We start from the raw sequence: 17,484 nt of genomic DNA on the forward strand, positions 1-17,484 counted from the left end.
ATAGTCTGATTATATCAAACAGCCAGGTCAATTTCACTTTTTTCATGTAATCATTTTTAAATCTGAAAAAAATTGTGATGAAAAATAAATTATATATATTGATGCGAAAAATATGTTCAAAGGCTTGTCTCGTAAAGAAAAATATTTGAATGGCTGTACTTAAATAAAAAATAAATCAATCTTTCAAGCAGCCTAATCTAAACCAATCAGAGATTCTGGCTCAGACCAATTTATGTATACAATAGCTGAATAGTTACATCTATCCAATAAAATAAGTTTTTATTCACTTATGCATGGATATTTATATGCAGCAATTAATTATTTTATTTTATTTTGGGATGGAATATTGTAATATTTATCACTGAACTATTTGTCATAACATGAAATTTATTAATAATGGAGAATGTGTCACTACTGATTAAAACCCTTGACCATTTGACTTAAAGTTACCAAATTTAACATATAGTTACCTCTCCAGTAGTAAATGCTCACTAAGAAGGTTTTTTTTTAGGTTTAATTATATTTCTGATGTTAAATTAATTGTACTTTTAAAGATTTTTTTGCAATAGCTTACAAAAATATGATAGCACAAAAATTATTTCTACAAAATTTTAAAACTTAAAAAAAAATTACTTTTTAATGATATTAATTTATTGATAATGAAATTTTCCCCCTTGAATTTCGACATTTTTTTTAACATTTTCAACATCATTTTCATTGTTTCAATGAAATTAAAACCATTTGACTGTTTCATTATATATATGATCATATGATTTGCTGAAATTTTCAAATATTAAATATTCTATTTATTATAAAGCCAATTTGCATGAAGAATAAAAAAAAAATAGAAATTACAGTATCATCAAAGGCAATACACAATTAACTGATAGATTAATTGGCATTCTGTTCTTAACAGTACTATGATGTCTTGTGACTTTAATCCAAGAAAAAGAAGACAATATGAGAACAAATGTAAAGCTATTGAAATACCATTATTTAAATATCTATCATAATTTTATACTCAAAAATATTTCCCTTAAGGAGTCTGAATAAAATTATATAGAAATGATTTAACTGAAATTAAACACAGTCTTTTCAAACAGTGACTATCCAGTAGTCCAAGCCTGGGAGTAGAAAACAAAATAAAATAGAAATTATGTTAATAACACATAACCTAATATTGTACAGTCATTTAAATGTTAAAATACTAAATATACTAATCTAATGCACTAGTGCAAAGGAAAAAATGCAGACAAAAATCAAATGTCCACAATAATAGAAAAGATTCCATACAAGACACACTGTAAAAAGTTTAGTAAACATTCATTTAGAAAGAAAAAGTATAGGCCATTTTTTACATACACAATGCAATTTAATTATTTTTTAAATCCATCACTCAATAAACACAAAGAAAATGTTAATAAAAGTTAAACAGTGTTATAACAAACAAATCATTCTTACTTTCACAGGGTTTTCTTTGAACAGAAAAGCATTGTAAAATTTTAACTCATTTTGAGTGCATGATACAACTGCCATAAGGGTGTTATATTTGGCACAATTTAATTTTCTCAGTAATTCTTTATATTCAGGCTCCATTTCACAGCTTATACGTTTAAATTCCAAAGACAACCTATTAATAAGTAGCATCTTTTGTCAATAAACATGAAAGATAAGATTAGACATCAGTAATCAGTTTTAAAATGCTAATTCTATCAAATTTTCAATACACTTTAAAAAATCTTGGATGAACAATCAAGCAGTTAAAACTTTTCTAATAGAGCTTCAGAAATATATAATGCTAATATAAAAAAAATGTGATAATTTCCCCCACATCATGCCAGAATTGATCATAATAGGGTAAAAAGCAAAATCTCTTTGTATAGATTAGAAAAGGACAAAAGGAAGACAAAAAAGGAAAAGAAAAATTTATTAAACATGAAATATTTCCTTCAGAAAATATGCAATCCACAAGGAACTCAACAAACTTAAAAAATCCTTATTAAAAGTCACTATTTAAAAAAATAGATAATTATCACATTATTGCCAAAAAAAATTATAACAAACTGAAACTTTAAAATTAAATTTAAAATTTAGACTTATAATGAGATAAGAAAAACAACTCAATTAAAATGTTATGGTATTTCTTTTAAATGAATTTCTCTTTTAAAAAATAATTAAATACTTATAAATGGAGAAAACAAGAAATTTGTTATGAAAACTATCATAATAGACCAAGAAAATTACAGATTTTACTAAAGATAATATATATAATGAAACAATAAACTAAACATCTTAATTGAAATAAAAATGTTAATATTCACGACTAATTCAATGAATACCAATAAATATATAATAAGAAAAAAAAAGAATATTACTTGATAATTTCAGAACTGAGTTCATTTCCTTGATTTGGTTTTTGCCCAAGAAATGATTCAACAATTTGGGAATCTTTAGTGTGAAGAACATCTTTAGAAAGATTTTGGTACATCAGTTCCAGGAGTTTATAGCAAACAATTTTTTTGGCTAAGAAAATGTCTTTTGCAGGAGTAACCTAAGAAAAAAAATCAGAAATTAAATTAAGCTTTATGTATTGAAGAACAATGCTTGAATTGATTTAATGTACTACAGGAATTTCTTATTTTGATATTGTATTAAAGCTATAAATGATGGATGTCACAATTTTGAGTAAAAACTCTGAAAAAAATATTATAAATAAAACTGCTATTCTGTTTCAATTTGTTTTGTTTCATTTGATTTTTATTCTATAAGTAATAAACAATTATAACTTAATCATGAAGAATAAATTTAGATTACCTATATATAAAAGTTTCCTTAATGAATATCTACAAATAATTATACTCAAAATATATATATTACTCGGTAAAATATATTTTCTTGTTTACAAACTACAATTTTTCCCACAGAAGAGTGATTGTTCTAATAAGCAATCTTCATATCTACATTTATTACAATAAAAGTAAATTTAATTAATTTTGCTAAAGCAGAAATTTTTTACAAGGAACTATTTACTCTATATAAATAAAAGAACTTACAATGACAAATTATTTCCCAAAACTATCACTATAATGATCAACAATAAAATGAAAAACAGATATCAGAAACCCCTTCCTCCAAACATTGCAAGAGAGTGGAAACTTTCATCAATTCATGATAGTATGATATAATTATACATTTAAATATATTTAAGTGAAAAACAATAAAATACACAGAGAGTTTTAGGTCAGAAGAGAGTCTTATTTTTAGAGAGGGTGCAGAAGTTGAAATTTTCTTTTTAGACCTGATGGTAAAATATAACATTTACGTTAATAGAATATCAAAGATGTAACCAAATAATTGTCCCTTGTTTCTTTATTAAAGATTTCGAAAACTCAATGAGAATGAAATAGTATTGCTTATTATATTTTATTTTGAAAACGATTTACAGTGAAACAATGTTTTGAAATTTTTTGATTCTTAAAATGAATTCCATTGTAAAAGCAGACATAAAATAAGCATATTTTAGATCCTAATGGAGATGATTGGAAGGAAAGAGTAATCATTATGCTAAGAAGATAATTTAGAAATTTAAATTAATATCTTTTGAAATCTTTGAAAGAAATAGAATTAATGTAACTCAATGTCAATACTTCATACAAAAAATTAAATGTTAAAGGCATTTGTTTTTAATAGCACAATTTTGAAATAAAATTCTTTTTAAAAAAACGATTTTTATGGTCTATTAACTATAAAAAATATGCCTGTGCTCTGTCTAGATGATCAAATTATGAATGATAGGATAGCAACAATAATAATACTCATGGTATGATTAATTACAATATGGTAATCAATAGAAAATGCATTAACCTCTCCTGAAAGAAATATGCCCCATGTCAGAAATGTGGCCAACATATCTACAACTAATAATTGAACCTGCTTATTAAAACAGTAGCTTCTAATCCCCATATTTAAGCTTCTCTTTGAAATTATATGTACAAAATTTAATAACAAGCAATATTTTAAATTTTAAAATTGTTTACTACATTGCAAGTAAATTATGCCACTAAGTATTACATTTTAGAAGAAAACAACTAAATATTATAAAAAATTATACATTTAATGAATGTATTTCACACCTTTAAACTAATGAGAATGAAAATTAATTAATCATACAATATTTCAGTGATGATATTTAATATAAATAGTGAATACATGGATACTCATTATTAGAATTCATATAAACTAATGTAATAAGCAATATATATATAAAAGAAAGCAAATATGTTAAGTACACCAAAACTTTAAGCAAATTTAATTCAACATTTTTCTTTTGACTGTAATACTTACAAGTGCAATATTTTCTTTTATATTATTCATCAGAGCCTTAATATTTGATGAAAAGAAGTTTATAAGAGGAGTAATATCAATATTCAGTAGAATGACAAGCAAGACTTTGTCAACTACTGTAAGAATCACTTCTGAATCCAGTTTCTGTGAATTCAGTAAAAGCATTTTAACAATTATATCAGCAAATTTTTGATGATGGCAAGGGTCTTTTCTAAAAGCAAAAACAAAAATAAATAATAATGTTATCAGAAATATATGCATATTTAACATTTAAGAAAAGGATAATTCATACAAAATGGAATCATCCAATATCATTGTTCAACAAAATAAAGACACCAAATATCATTGTTCAAGATTTCTTTTTTGACTGATTGTAACTTATTCCATATATAGATACAACTCTGTCTCAAATAAACAAAAAGATATTTAGGCCAGAAATAGATAATAATGAGCAGATAAGTAATAAAGATATTTAGAACTGAAATAGATAATAATGAGCAGGAAGAACTAAGTCTTAATCATGTGCCATTTCTAGCACATTGGAATTTGAATGCCTTATATTCTTGGAAAATTTTACTACTATTTAGTGTTATGCAATAATCAACATTATATATATATATATATATATATATATATATATATATATATATATATATATATATAACAAAGTTAACAAAATATTCATAAACAAACAAATGAAAAATATCGAAGAAATGTTTAAAAAAATTAATTTAAATTTCATATTAAAAAGTAAACTAAGGTATGCCAAATGAAAAAAAAAGTGTTTAAAGCGAATTTGGGATAACTTTTTTTATTGAATATTTTTATCATGCAATTTAGCAATTTTTTTATTATTATTAAGACACCATTTTTTGCAAAATAAGAAAAACAATATCAGGTTTTTTGGAATTGCTAAACATTTCCTTAAAGCTTAGATTGATAAAAGGGAAAATCAAAACAATTTTGAATCACAGAATTTCATATGCCCAAATTTACTAATATACTTTTAAATGAGAATTGTTAGCATATGTCTAGAAAAAATATTTTTAATTTAAAATAATATGCAAACAATTTTCAGAAAAATTACAAGATACTATGGTTTTGAAATATATAAAAAAAGATCATACAAAGCATATTAATATTTCTAAATAAATCAATTACTAACCTCCTAATCATTCGAACAATACTTCTTTGAAATTCATCCTCCAAAGGATGATTATTTTCTTTGCAAAAGAATATTGTCAAAAATTGAAGAAGAAAATCGCATCCAGTGAGCGAAAGAGCAGATAATAACTGAAAGAAAGAAATTCCATGAAATATATATTTAGAGTATTTTTAAAATATTAAATTAAACAGAAATTTTTTAACATAGATAATTCTTTACTTTTTTAAGAGCAGAAATATATGTGTGATAAGCAGAACTACCAATTTGTAATTCAGTACTTTGTAATGGAAAATAAACTGCCCTGATTTCTTCAATACATAACCTATTGAAAAATATGTATTAGCAATAGTAGGATCAACAAAACATATAGAAATCTATAAAAAAATTTAAAAAATGGGATAAACTGATTGAATATTCTATGAATAAAATATGAATCTAAAATTTATATAAAAAAATTACAGCCCTTAAGAGATAATAAATTTAAATGTGCCTTTTAAAATTATATATATTTCACACACACATATATATAATGCTAATACATAATAAAAATAATTCTGTGAATTTATGTGATTAATTACATTTCAGAAGCAACATCATGCACTTATAATGAAAATCAAAAAGTTGGAAACATAGGAATTGAATTACAAAATATAAAAATAAATTATAATATGTTTTTTATTTAATTGTTGTGAGATGTTATAAAATATTTCTGATATTATACAAAAGTGAAATAATTTTAAAACGTGGTTTCAAAACTTCATATTTGAAATCTTTGCTTAATTTACATAATATTTTAAGTTACAAAATGTTTACCAAATAGTTGCAATCAGATCCAAATGCCATAAAGGATATGCAGTTAAGCACATGAAAATCCTTATTAATATAAAATAATTTTGATAAAATACTGAAATTCTAGTAGTTTAATGACTATACTTTTAGTAGTTTAATATAGTTTACTTCTATTAAAGTAACAGGAGGATAATTTTGAACTATTGTCAGCTAATGAGGACAAAATTGAACTGGCACACTTTCTCCAGACTTCTGCATTACAGCAAAAAGATGTCTAAGGGGTCAAATTTGGCATGAATTATATCCATATACATGGTGAATCTTTAGTAGAATCCTTCACGCCTGAAGCTGAGACCTTTCTATTAGGTTATTACATCTCAGAGATTCAAGATACCAATAAATTAAATAAATTATGCTCCAAAGCAATAATTATTCTGTTAAAATTAAACAATTATTTGAAATCATTTTATGTATTTTCATATAAAAACATTTTTTGTCAGAATATTTTTAAATTAGTACAAACAATAAGTTTTTAAGAAAAAAAATGCAATAAAATTTTCAAATTTTACAATAAAATTACAATGAATTGAATGTGACAATAAAGAAAAAAAGAAGAAATTTAACAGTAAAGATGCATTTCCATTTCATCAAAAGAAGATGAAAAAATAATGATATGAATAAATATTTAAGGTTAATATTAGTTCATAAACAACATTTAGCTTTTTATCATACATTCAAAATAAATATTTATACTGGTAGCACCTCTTTTTCCCCTTGAGTTGAAAGCTCCCCCTTGTGGCGTTTTACAGAAGACAAGCAGTTGAACGGGAGACCTGCATCCTGAGGTCGACTTTTTCCCTATATGCAATCCGTGCGCTAACGCCGAATGCTTTCGGCTGGAAACGGTCGAATCTCTCTACCATACTGTTTTCTTTAACCTAATTTTCTATGTGTGTATGTAGTAGATAAGGGTTTTTGAATTTTATAATGTAGCTGTGTTTGTGAAGATTAAAAATATTGTATTTAAAACCGGGTAGTTCTTTAGAAAACTACAACACACCACTATATACTTAATAACAAATTCATAAAATGAAGAATAAATTTACTTCAAAGTATCTGTATCAACAGGATCTTCTATAAAGAATGGTAGAAGTTCTAAGGCAGAGTTCTAAAATAAACAAAAAATTACCAAAAACATTTTAATGGATTTTTCTACTATAGTGGGGCAAGAAATAATTTTAAATTATTTTACTAATTTACATTTCAGAAGATTCTTTGGCTCTTCTTATAAAAATTGTAAAACTATCTGGTAAAAATATTTTAAGTTTATCTTTCTATCCACTTTTAATCGGGAAAAATACATCTCTACATAGCTATTTCTAATATCTTAAAAATCTAGCAATATTATCTAACTTCTGAACATGTCTCACTTTAAAATAACCTATATATATATATAATATATGTAAAGTAAAAACAAGTTAAATATACTTACAATAAAACTCAATTCATGAAAACTCAGTTCCTTAAGTAAATGTATATAGGTAGAAAAAAGGGACATGGAATAAAATCCAGTTTTGTTGACAGCAACCTATAAATACAATCACATAACACATATACTTGCTTTTATTTTTAAAAATAATGAAATGTTCTCAAATACAAATAATTCATTTTAATAAATAATGTTGCAGAAAATTTAACTATACTTACATCTGAATCAATCAGTAACATCTTTGTCATAATTGACAATACAGAATATTTACTATCAATATCTGGATGGCACTCCCACCACTTTTTGATATCATTCCAGTATAGCAAATAAGCTCTTATGACATCTTTACCATAGCTAAATAACAAAATAGGATTTCAATAAAAGGCTTCTTTATAGCATAAAACAATTGCATTGAAGGTCTACTTAATTAAGATATCATTAATTTGTTCACTTTTATGACTGAAACCTTGATAAAAATAGTTATATAGAAACATTTCAATGAAACCATTTTTTTAGTCCAAATATCAATTTGTAACAATTTTAAATTCAAAAAAATTTATATTATTCGATTTTAAGAAGTTTAACACAATTTGTTTTATTTTTCAATCCTTCTCTTGATTTAAAGATTATATTTAACTACAAGACAAATATTGTTTTCAAATTATAAGACAAATATTCATTCTTTTTTTCAATTTTTATGCATTAGATAGAAAGATTTTGACAAGCTTTAAAAAAATTTCTGACACATATTTAAAAATATTGGGTAAAAAATAGAAAAGGAGAGAAAATTTAGAAGAAAAAGTTAAGAAAATACACAGATTTATTTATAATTTTAAGAAAGTTGCGACAGCATTTTAAGAAGCATCAAATTTGAAAAAACAATGAGGAGGGGGTGGGGCTCAGAGATTAGGATGGTAGCTTAACTAGTTAACAATAATCAAATAACTAACAGAAATGAAGTTAAAAAAATGAAATTTTAATTTATAAATAAAGAAAAACATTAAAAAAACAAGGACTCACTTCTTTCTCAGGACTCTTGTACAAGCTACAAAATCTATGAATTTAAGAAGAATAGAAATTTCGGTGAATCCAGTCTTATTCAGAGAATTTACAAGAGTTTTCACAAAAATGTCAGGAGTTTGTGCAACAAATGTACAGATACTGTCAGCAAATATATTGAAAATAAATAATCCTTTTCCTGGAAGTACATTTGAATCCTTAGACTGCCCAGGAGTATTTAAAAGCCTTAAAGCCAATTCATCAACCTGAAGAAAATATTAATAATGAAATAATTAATAGAAAATGAAAATGTATATTAAATTGTGAGGGAAAAGATCAATCACTTAAATGAAAAACAATAAGAGAATATATCAACTGATGTATTTAATATATTTTACAAATAAAGAATAATCAATTATATGCAAACATCAATATAATTCTGAAAATTATCAATTACCAATATAATTTTACTGAGAAGTTTTAAAATTTTTAACTGGATCAACAAAATCAAAACTTACTTTTAATCCTAGATTATATGAAATTGATAAGATTGTCTCTGCTAATCTAAAAGCAACAGGAGGCAATGCTTTCTTTTTCAAGCTGGTTACATTTGTTTCAACAGAATCATTCCATACTGATTCAAGAAGATTTGAAATCATTTCATGTGTATCTGAGAAAATTTCTGAAGCTTCAAATCCATTTGTTATTAAAATTTCATAACCTTTTAAAAGCTGCATTATTTGCATATGGTTGTGACTGGAGCTATGCAAACTGATAGGCAAAAAATTCAGAAGATTGTACTTGTCTTTTCGCTTCAAAAATTCCAAACAAAACTTCCGAAAATCAGATTTTATACTAAACTTTTTAATTACAGCTGCGACCTAAAAAAAAGATATTAAAATGTTAATCAAATAAGCAAATTCACTTTTTACAATTTAAAATATAAAAATTAAACTTTTTTTATAACTCAGTCAAACATTGGATTGAATAGAACATAATTTTATCTATTATAATTTCTAAATAATGTATCGAATAAAGTAAGAATATATTCAATATATAAATAACCGAAAGTTACTAGCAAAATGAAAGTTATTAGGAAAAGTTACATTTTATCTCATAAAAAAATTAATGCGATATCTAGAAAAAGTTTGTAATATTACATATAATCAATACTTAACAATTATAAATTTCGCTGTCGATGTTGGCATTTTCCGAAGTTTTACTTTTATCTCTCTATAAGACTATGTAGTGAGAAATCGCTACAAAAAATAAACACTTTTCATTTTTTTAATTTAAATTTTTTTACATTGAACACCTTTCTTCTAAAATTCTTTTCTTCATAAGCATCCTTCCTTTGATACATAACCGCCTTCTTCACTGGTACGACAGTCTCAGATAAATCCTGGCCTTCCACAGAATTTCATTCCATGCCGCCCAGCTCTTGGCTAAGGATCACCTTAATAGTTTTGAAGTTTTTTTCAAGACAGTCAATCCATATAAGATTTGGCCACCCTATTTTTCGGGAACCAAATGTTAAGCCGAAAAGATGTTTCTCGTGGCTCAATTGTCATCCAATCTTATTATCTTGCCAATTTAATAATATCTAACTCGTTAAACGGTGTGCAAATTTCTGAGTTGGTTCTTCTCCAATAATTATCACATTTAATTCCGCCAAATATGCGTTTTAAAATTCCTTTTTCAGATACAGATAAGTCTCTTTAACTTTCTATCATTGCCTAATCAAAGTTTTTTAAAGGAGTAATTTGGTTTTTCAGCAGACAAAATTAGATTATAAATGTTTTTGTAATAAAAACATCTATTAGAGATGTAATTTCATTGCGAATCTCTGCCGTTATGTTGTTCCGCGTCTTTATTCCAGAGCGTAAATATTCGAAACTATTGACAGTTCCAAACCTATATTCTCTTCGAAATACGAATTATTAAAACTAGTGCATGTCATATATTTGGTTCTATTCTGATTACTTATCAGATGCATCTTACTTGTTCAGTTTCCAAAGAAGGGAAGGCTAATTTAAGTGCTTCCGAGGTACCAGCATCAATACCAATATCATGGGAAAATGCAAAATACTGCACAGATGTATTAAAAATTGTTCCTCTAGAAATAATGTTAGATTCTTTTACAATCTTGTGAAGAGCAAGACTGAACAGAAGAGGAGCCAGTGCATCTCCCTGTCTGGTGCAATTTAAATTAACGATAGGTTCTGACAGGTTGTTCTGAATTTCGGCTCTCAGTTTAATTTCTCTTAAGGTAATAGTGACTAATTTGATCAAATGGTCACTATTACTTAAAAAGACCAATTAATTACAATTAAAGTAATAGTGACCAGTTTTTCAGGTATAATAAATTTTCTCATTGACTCTGTAAGCAATTTTTTGTTTACTGAGCCATAAGCTATTTTAAAATCTATAAACAAATAGTAGATATTAATATCAAATATCTATAATATATCTGTAATATATTCTGGTCTTTTCCATAATTGTCACATAACTGCCTATCAAATTTTAAATTCATAGACTATATGTTAAGGAGATGTAATTAATCATTAAATTAGTTGTATTTGGTTTTGATAGAAACAGCACCCAATAAGATTTGCCATGTCCAGGATGAACAATGTAAATATTCTCCTGCCTTAATTCATCACATTTAGCAATGTAGAAAATTTTATTCACAACCTTAAAAAGCTAAGAGTTAAAACTTTTATACCATCATAAAATTTGGCAAATTTGCCATGAATTTGACGATAGAGCAGAGTGATACTTTAATTGAATTCTGAATGTCTAACTGCAATTTTTTAGATTAAATTCTTTAACGGAAAAGAATAGTGGCATTTAGAAATGATCAGGCTGTAAAAAATTATCTCATTGTTTATCACTTTTTTAAAATAAACGGCTCTTTATTTTTTTAAAAATAAAATGGCTATTTATTTTTTAAGAGAAGCCAGAAGGAGACAAGGGGAAAATTAAAAATAAATTACTCTTTTTTCAGCAATTAACATTTTCAAAATTTCATTAAAAAAAATCTTCTTTTTGACCCACATACAAAAATAAATGAATAAAAATTTTAAAAATCATATTTTACTTTTTAAAAATTATAGGAAAATAAGATTAAACACTTTAACAAAGAAATGAAATGGATTTAACAATTCCTGATTTTTAATTACTAATGGAAAGAAATTCATGAAGTTAAGAATGCAACTCTGTTGTCAGTGTTGGAATTTAAATATTTTGCAGCCTAAATAGTGCACATTATGAGATTTCATCTGTAAATAAATTAATAAATTTAGCTTTACATTCCAACATTTTCTTAAATTTAATAAATAGTTAATGATTTAAGTTATTTGTTTATCTTATTTACATTTAAAATATTTTTTTTACTAAATATGTATATCATCAAAAAAAAAGACTGATCAATAAAAAATTTCTTGTAAACATTAAATATAAATAGTCGATAATTATTATTTTAGATAAAAATAAAAGTATTTAATTATTACAACAGATTATGGGAAATTTATTTCCTTTTCTTTAACACCCCTCACCCCCGCAATGATTTGTCATCTAAAAGTTTGTGTTGTCAAAAAATGTGACAACAGACAATTGAAAAAGTGTCTAAATTCTTCATTTTGATTACTGAATGATTTACTTAATTACATAAATTTCTCAAAGTGTTGTTTTAGATAACAGATTTGACCTGGATTTCCAAGTGCAATGTTGAATATACATAAATAGTTCAGTTATTTGGAAACAAGAATTGGTTGTAAGTATATTAACCAAATTCAATGTATGCACTGAACAAGAGATGCATTCAGCCATTGGATTTTTATTTCTAATCAAAGATTGAAACTCATTATTTACCATACATTATATTAGAATTATTGTAATACTGACCTCTAATATCTTCAATTGAAAAAGTGTCTAAATTCTTCATTTTGATTATTGAATGATTTACTTAATTACATGAATTTAATAAATTTTGCTACAAGATCTACATTAAATAAAATATATCGAACTACAAAAATTAATTGATCTAAATGAGCAAAGTAGAATAAATAATTATGAAATAATATGTTTTAGTTCCAAGATTATTTTATCTATCATTTTTTTATATCCAAGCTCTAAGAATTCTACAAGTGTTGCTTTAGATAAATAACAGATTTAAACTGGATTTCAAGTTTTTCTATGTAATTTTTTTAAGTCATCAAAGCATGAAAATAAATCGATAATTTCTAAAAAAAATTCCTTTGTAAATTATCTGAAAAATTCGTGTTCGCTTTTGCCTCAAAATACTAAATTTCTAACATAAAGAAATTTTATTATTTTATTAAATTTATTACATGAACAATATGTTTAAAAGCATTGTGACAATTTTGAACTTTTTTTATACATTTAGGGAATTAACTTTTTTCCTCCAAAGAATTACGACTCAAAATAAAGGTTCGTTTTTTTAAAGTTGTTTCAATATTCAGTGCTATATTTGCATTCTGCAGTTCTTGGACTGTTTTACAAACCTTTTAAAAACTTCAGTAAAAGAATTACTTTCTACATAAAATAATTTATCTGGCAAGAAGTTGTTACACCCTTTTGAGTTCAAATATAACATTATTCAAACTCATAATTTATTCAAAAAAATTTTTGCTTTATTTAAAAAATATGTTTATTTGCAAATCCAGAGCAACTGGAATTAACATGTTTTGACTGTGATAAACAAGTGTCATATTTCTATTAAATGTTTCGGTATATTTCTTTTGATATAATCTATAGCTTCACAGTTTAGAAAAAGTTAATTGAAATTAACGGATTCCAAAACTTAGAATTTTCTAAATTGTGAAGCTATAGAGTATACCAAAAGAAATATATTCCGAAACATTTAAGTTTCGGAATCCATTAACTACAATTAGCTTAATATAAGAGTCTTCAACGGTTTATTAACATTTAACTCACTTACATTCTAAATGGCTCCTAAACAAAATTTAGATCCACCGTTAATTTTAGTCTTAAATATTTCAGATTCTATTTCGCTTTGTTCCTGTAGTAATTGGTATCAAAGTTGACTATTCACTGTCTTTTATATTATCAACACTTTTTTAATGTTAAGGAATTGATGTAAGACTAGCTTTTTTAAGATTGAATAAACCTTTCCATTTTCTTACTTTTATGTGTTTACACACTATTTAAATTCTTTTCCATTTTATTTTTTCATTGAATAAGACTAATAATATCTTACATATTTCAACAAAAGAAAACCTTCACTAAACTGGAAATAATATGAAGTATAACTAAAATCATGACAAACAATAAACCATAAACAAAATTTGGGTATTAGGATTAACCGATACCACTTCAGACATGAGCAAAGCTATGGCGCTGTCTGTCAAGAATTTGATAGATTTGACTGATTAACATACATAAATGCATTTCAAACTTTTGATATCTATAAACAGTTCAATAGCTAAGTGAATTTGATGAAATAAATGGGAACTTTACCAATTATGTTTATCAAAATGTTAATATTGTCTTATATTTTATAATTCATAGAATTTGCATGTTTTTATAAAATTATTTATTTGATGACCAAGTTAATGATTTAAAAAAAAATTACTAGCATGCACCGCCCTTCATCGGTTACCTAGTCGGAAATTCGATACTGTCAGTAGTTAAATTCAAATGAAATTTTTAAAAATGTTAGTTACCATGCTTTTAGAAAATACTTTTTTTAAGCCAGCAAGAGGCAAAATAAAAAATTTTAAACTTTAAGAACTTAAAAAGCAAAAAAGGCGGTGGTAAACTCATTTGACTCAAAGATTTGAGTCATATTTGAGTTTCATTTCAATAAGAATCAATATTATAATCAATTTTATTATTATTAAGTGTATTCAAGACTGGTTAAGATTTAAAAAAAAAAACTGCAAGCAAAATAAGTATCATTGGAAAGCTCATTTTTTTTTCTAATCTTTAAGGTGGTGAAAAAAAATATTATTTAAAGTGATAATATCCTTTGATGTTATTACATTAAAAATCTGATTATTTTTTAAATTAAACTTTTAGTTAAAATTTTGCAAAATTCTTTCTTAATGAGCCTCTAATCCCCAAGTAGGTAGCAACTTCCTGTCAAATTTCATGTTCCCCACTTCAGTGGTTTAATTTCTGCATTGGTCTATCAATCAAAACAAATCCATATTTCGCACTGCCCCTTCAAGATGATCATTCCAGTATTTCAATATATGGCTGTAACCCAATGTTGAAGAAAGAAGGAATAAAAACAAGACCATGTATCAACTTGGAGTAGCCGAGCCCAACACAACTGTGCCAAGTGAATATACTTCTATATGTAGATACCCCTGAAAATATGAAACCTTGGATTCCTTCTCTAATTTTTTTCTTTCATTGTTTTCTTTCTTGAAACATTCAGTAAACAAACACTTTTGATTTATAATAATCAACATCTGAAGAAGAAAAAAAAAAGTAAAAGATTGTTTTGTTTGCCCCTCTCTATAACATTAAGAAATTTTTAGGGGAATTTTTCTTACAAAACTAGGCATTTTTAAACTACTTAAAAATGGATTCTAAATTTCTGGACTTTTCATGATGCTAGACACTCTACCTATAAAGCAGAATTAACAACATATCTAAATATGAACATAGTTCATAAAAGATTTTCTAATATTTTTTTTGTTTACTCATATTTCTTAGGATGCTTTTTAAAAATATGTATTGTAACTGAAATAAGAAACATTATCCTGCAACCAACGAATTAAGCAACACATAAAAAAGTAAAAAAACAAAAATTATTTTAAAAAATAAAAATTTATTTACATTTTAATGAGAACAAGCACAACAGGATTCAGACATAACAAGTAAATCAAAAATATATTTTAAATGGACAATTTAATGATTGAGAAGAATATCTCCTTCATTAGACAAGTTCCTGTTATTAAAATGCGACAGTACATTCATCAATAAAATTCATTGTTTAAAAATGCTAGTTTTCTATTTTTAACTCCCAAAGTGGTCTCCTCAAATGCTCTGAAATTCTGACATATTGAAGGCAATTTCACACCTGTTCCCTTTACTTCACAATTAATTTTATAAGGCAAAATTCCTTTTCTTAAACAATAAAACGCTAATAATTGTTATATTCTTTTGAAAAGGGATCATTATTTTCAGTGTTCCAGATTAATAATATCCCACTAAACTAAGGAAAATTTAAAAGAAAAAACACAATTTAAAAATTAAAAATCTATATTATATTATCTAGCAAAATATAATAAAAGAAATATAAAAGCAAGATACTAACTTCTAAAGGTAGCTTTAAAGCTACTTCTGGGTCTGTTACATCAAATCCAAGTGATGAAGGATCGACAGCAGAAAGTACAATGATCTCCCATAAACTTGAATTCCATAAAGTTTTAACAAATTGCTCATTAAACCATTTTGCATCAGGTTTAAATACAGACATAACAAATGTGAAAAGACGAACCAGAACAGTACATTTTAACCTATTACAAAGAAAATAAAAAATAACATTAATAAGGTAATGACAAAAAAGAACAAATGGTACAATAAATTTTAAGATATCCGACTAGGTTCAGAGATGAACTTTCAAAAAAATTATACATAAACATTTTTTATTGTACTCAATAGCTAAAATAGATTTGAATGATCTCTATTAGAAGGGGAAAAAATACACTCATTGCCTTTAGTTTTTGAAAAAAAAATGGCTTATTTAATGAAAATTTAGCAAAATTTTCAATGTTAGGAAAAACTGAGTAAGTAAAAAAAAAAATAATGTAAATATTTAATTTTTATTTCAAAATATATATAGCTCAAACTATATAAAATGTAACAGATCATAAGATAAAAATTATTTTAATAAATAAAAATTTTAAGACCATTTGAACCTACCATTAATGATTTTTTGTTAAAATTTGCCTATGTTTTAAGCTTAAAGTGTCTGTAAAACTTGTCAAAATGAAGCTACTTTAAAATCTGTGGTTTATCAATCCTTAAAAATGTTGGATACATTCATACCAAATTTCATGAAATTTTATTGAAATGATTTTCATCCAAATGTGCTGGAAACAAATGTAGTTTTCTTGCTTTTTTTAACACAAATGCCAAAAACAAAACGTAGGTAGAGAGTTAAATAAATATATCAAAGATTATTTTGGAGAAATTTATGGTAAAAATAAAATAAATCACTCATTTTCGGTTAAAAATATCAGTGCTTCTGATTTCCTTTTTATTTGTCGTGTATTATTGAAACTACAGTATCTAAACTTCTATTTCATATATATTAAAAATAAAGTCTGTTTTAGAATCTACAAAGTTTAGACTTTATTTACAAATTATAAAAAAATTTCAAAATTTTCTGGAAAAATCATCTTTACAACCTAGTTGGATACTTAATAACTGAAATGAAGGAATTCTTGTTAAAATATTTATCTTAAAATGTTCAAGATAAAAAAAAAATTATTGCAGGTAGGTCTGTTGTAAGAAAAGTAGAGTTATATAAAGTAAGCAATTCTATCATTGCTACGCATATCTAAATTTATTCAAATACATCTTTATAACTTCATATTCATTTTTTGAAGCACAATCAATTGTTTGGGTAAAAAAAAATTGACAGCATGAATTTTATGAAAGTCATTAAATTTCTTATCAACTTCTTAAATAAAAATTT

The 17,484-nt window shown here is 25.1% G+C and overlaps 1 protein-coding gene across 2 annotated transcripts in view; it reads right to left on the bottom strand.

The window, feature by feature from the left end:
* The window catches only part of LOC129962986 (DNA-dependent protein kinase catalytic subunit-like), a 128,591-nt gene that overhangs the window by 69,395 nt on the left and 41,712 nt on the right, over positions 1–17,484 (bottom strand). For both annotated transcript variants that reach the window (XM_056076991.1, XM_056076998.1), the window contains 11 exons: positions 16,099–16,300; positions 9,305–9,667; positions 8,808–9,052; positions 8,006–8,141; positions 7,791–7,886; positions 7,405–7,466; positions 5,729–5,831; positions 5,510–5,637; positions 4,345–4,555; positions 2,376–2,551; positions 1,462–1,630 (listed from right to left, as the gene is read on the bottom strand). In XM_056076991.1, the coding sequence (XP_055932966.1) occupies positions 1,462–1,630; positions 2,376–2,551; positions 4,345–4,555; positions 5,510–5,637; positions 5,729–5,831; positions 7,405–7,466; positions 7,791–7,886; positions 8,006–8,141; positions 8,808–9,052; positions 9,305–9,667; positions 16,099–16,300 (1,891 nt within the window). The remainder of the gene's footprint in view (positions 1–1,461; positions 1,631–2,375; positions 2,552–4,344; positions 4,556–5,509; positions 5,638–5,728; positions 5,832–7,404; positions 7,467–7,790; positions 7,887–8,005; positions 8,142–8,807; positions 9,053–9,304; positions 9,668–16,098; positions 16,301–17,484) is intronic.

Source organism: Argiope bruennichi, chromosome 1 (assembly GCF_947563725.1).
Source record: "Argiope bruennichi chromosome 1, qqArgBrue1.1, whole genome shotgun sequence".
Lineage (NCBI taxonomy): Eukaryota > Metazoa > Arthropoda > Arachnida > Araneae > Araneidae > Argiope > Argiope bruennichi.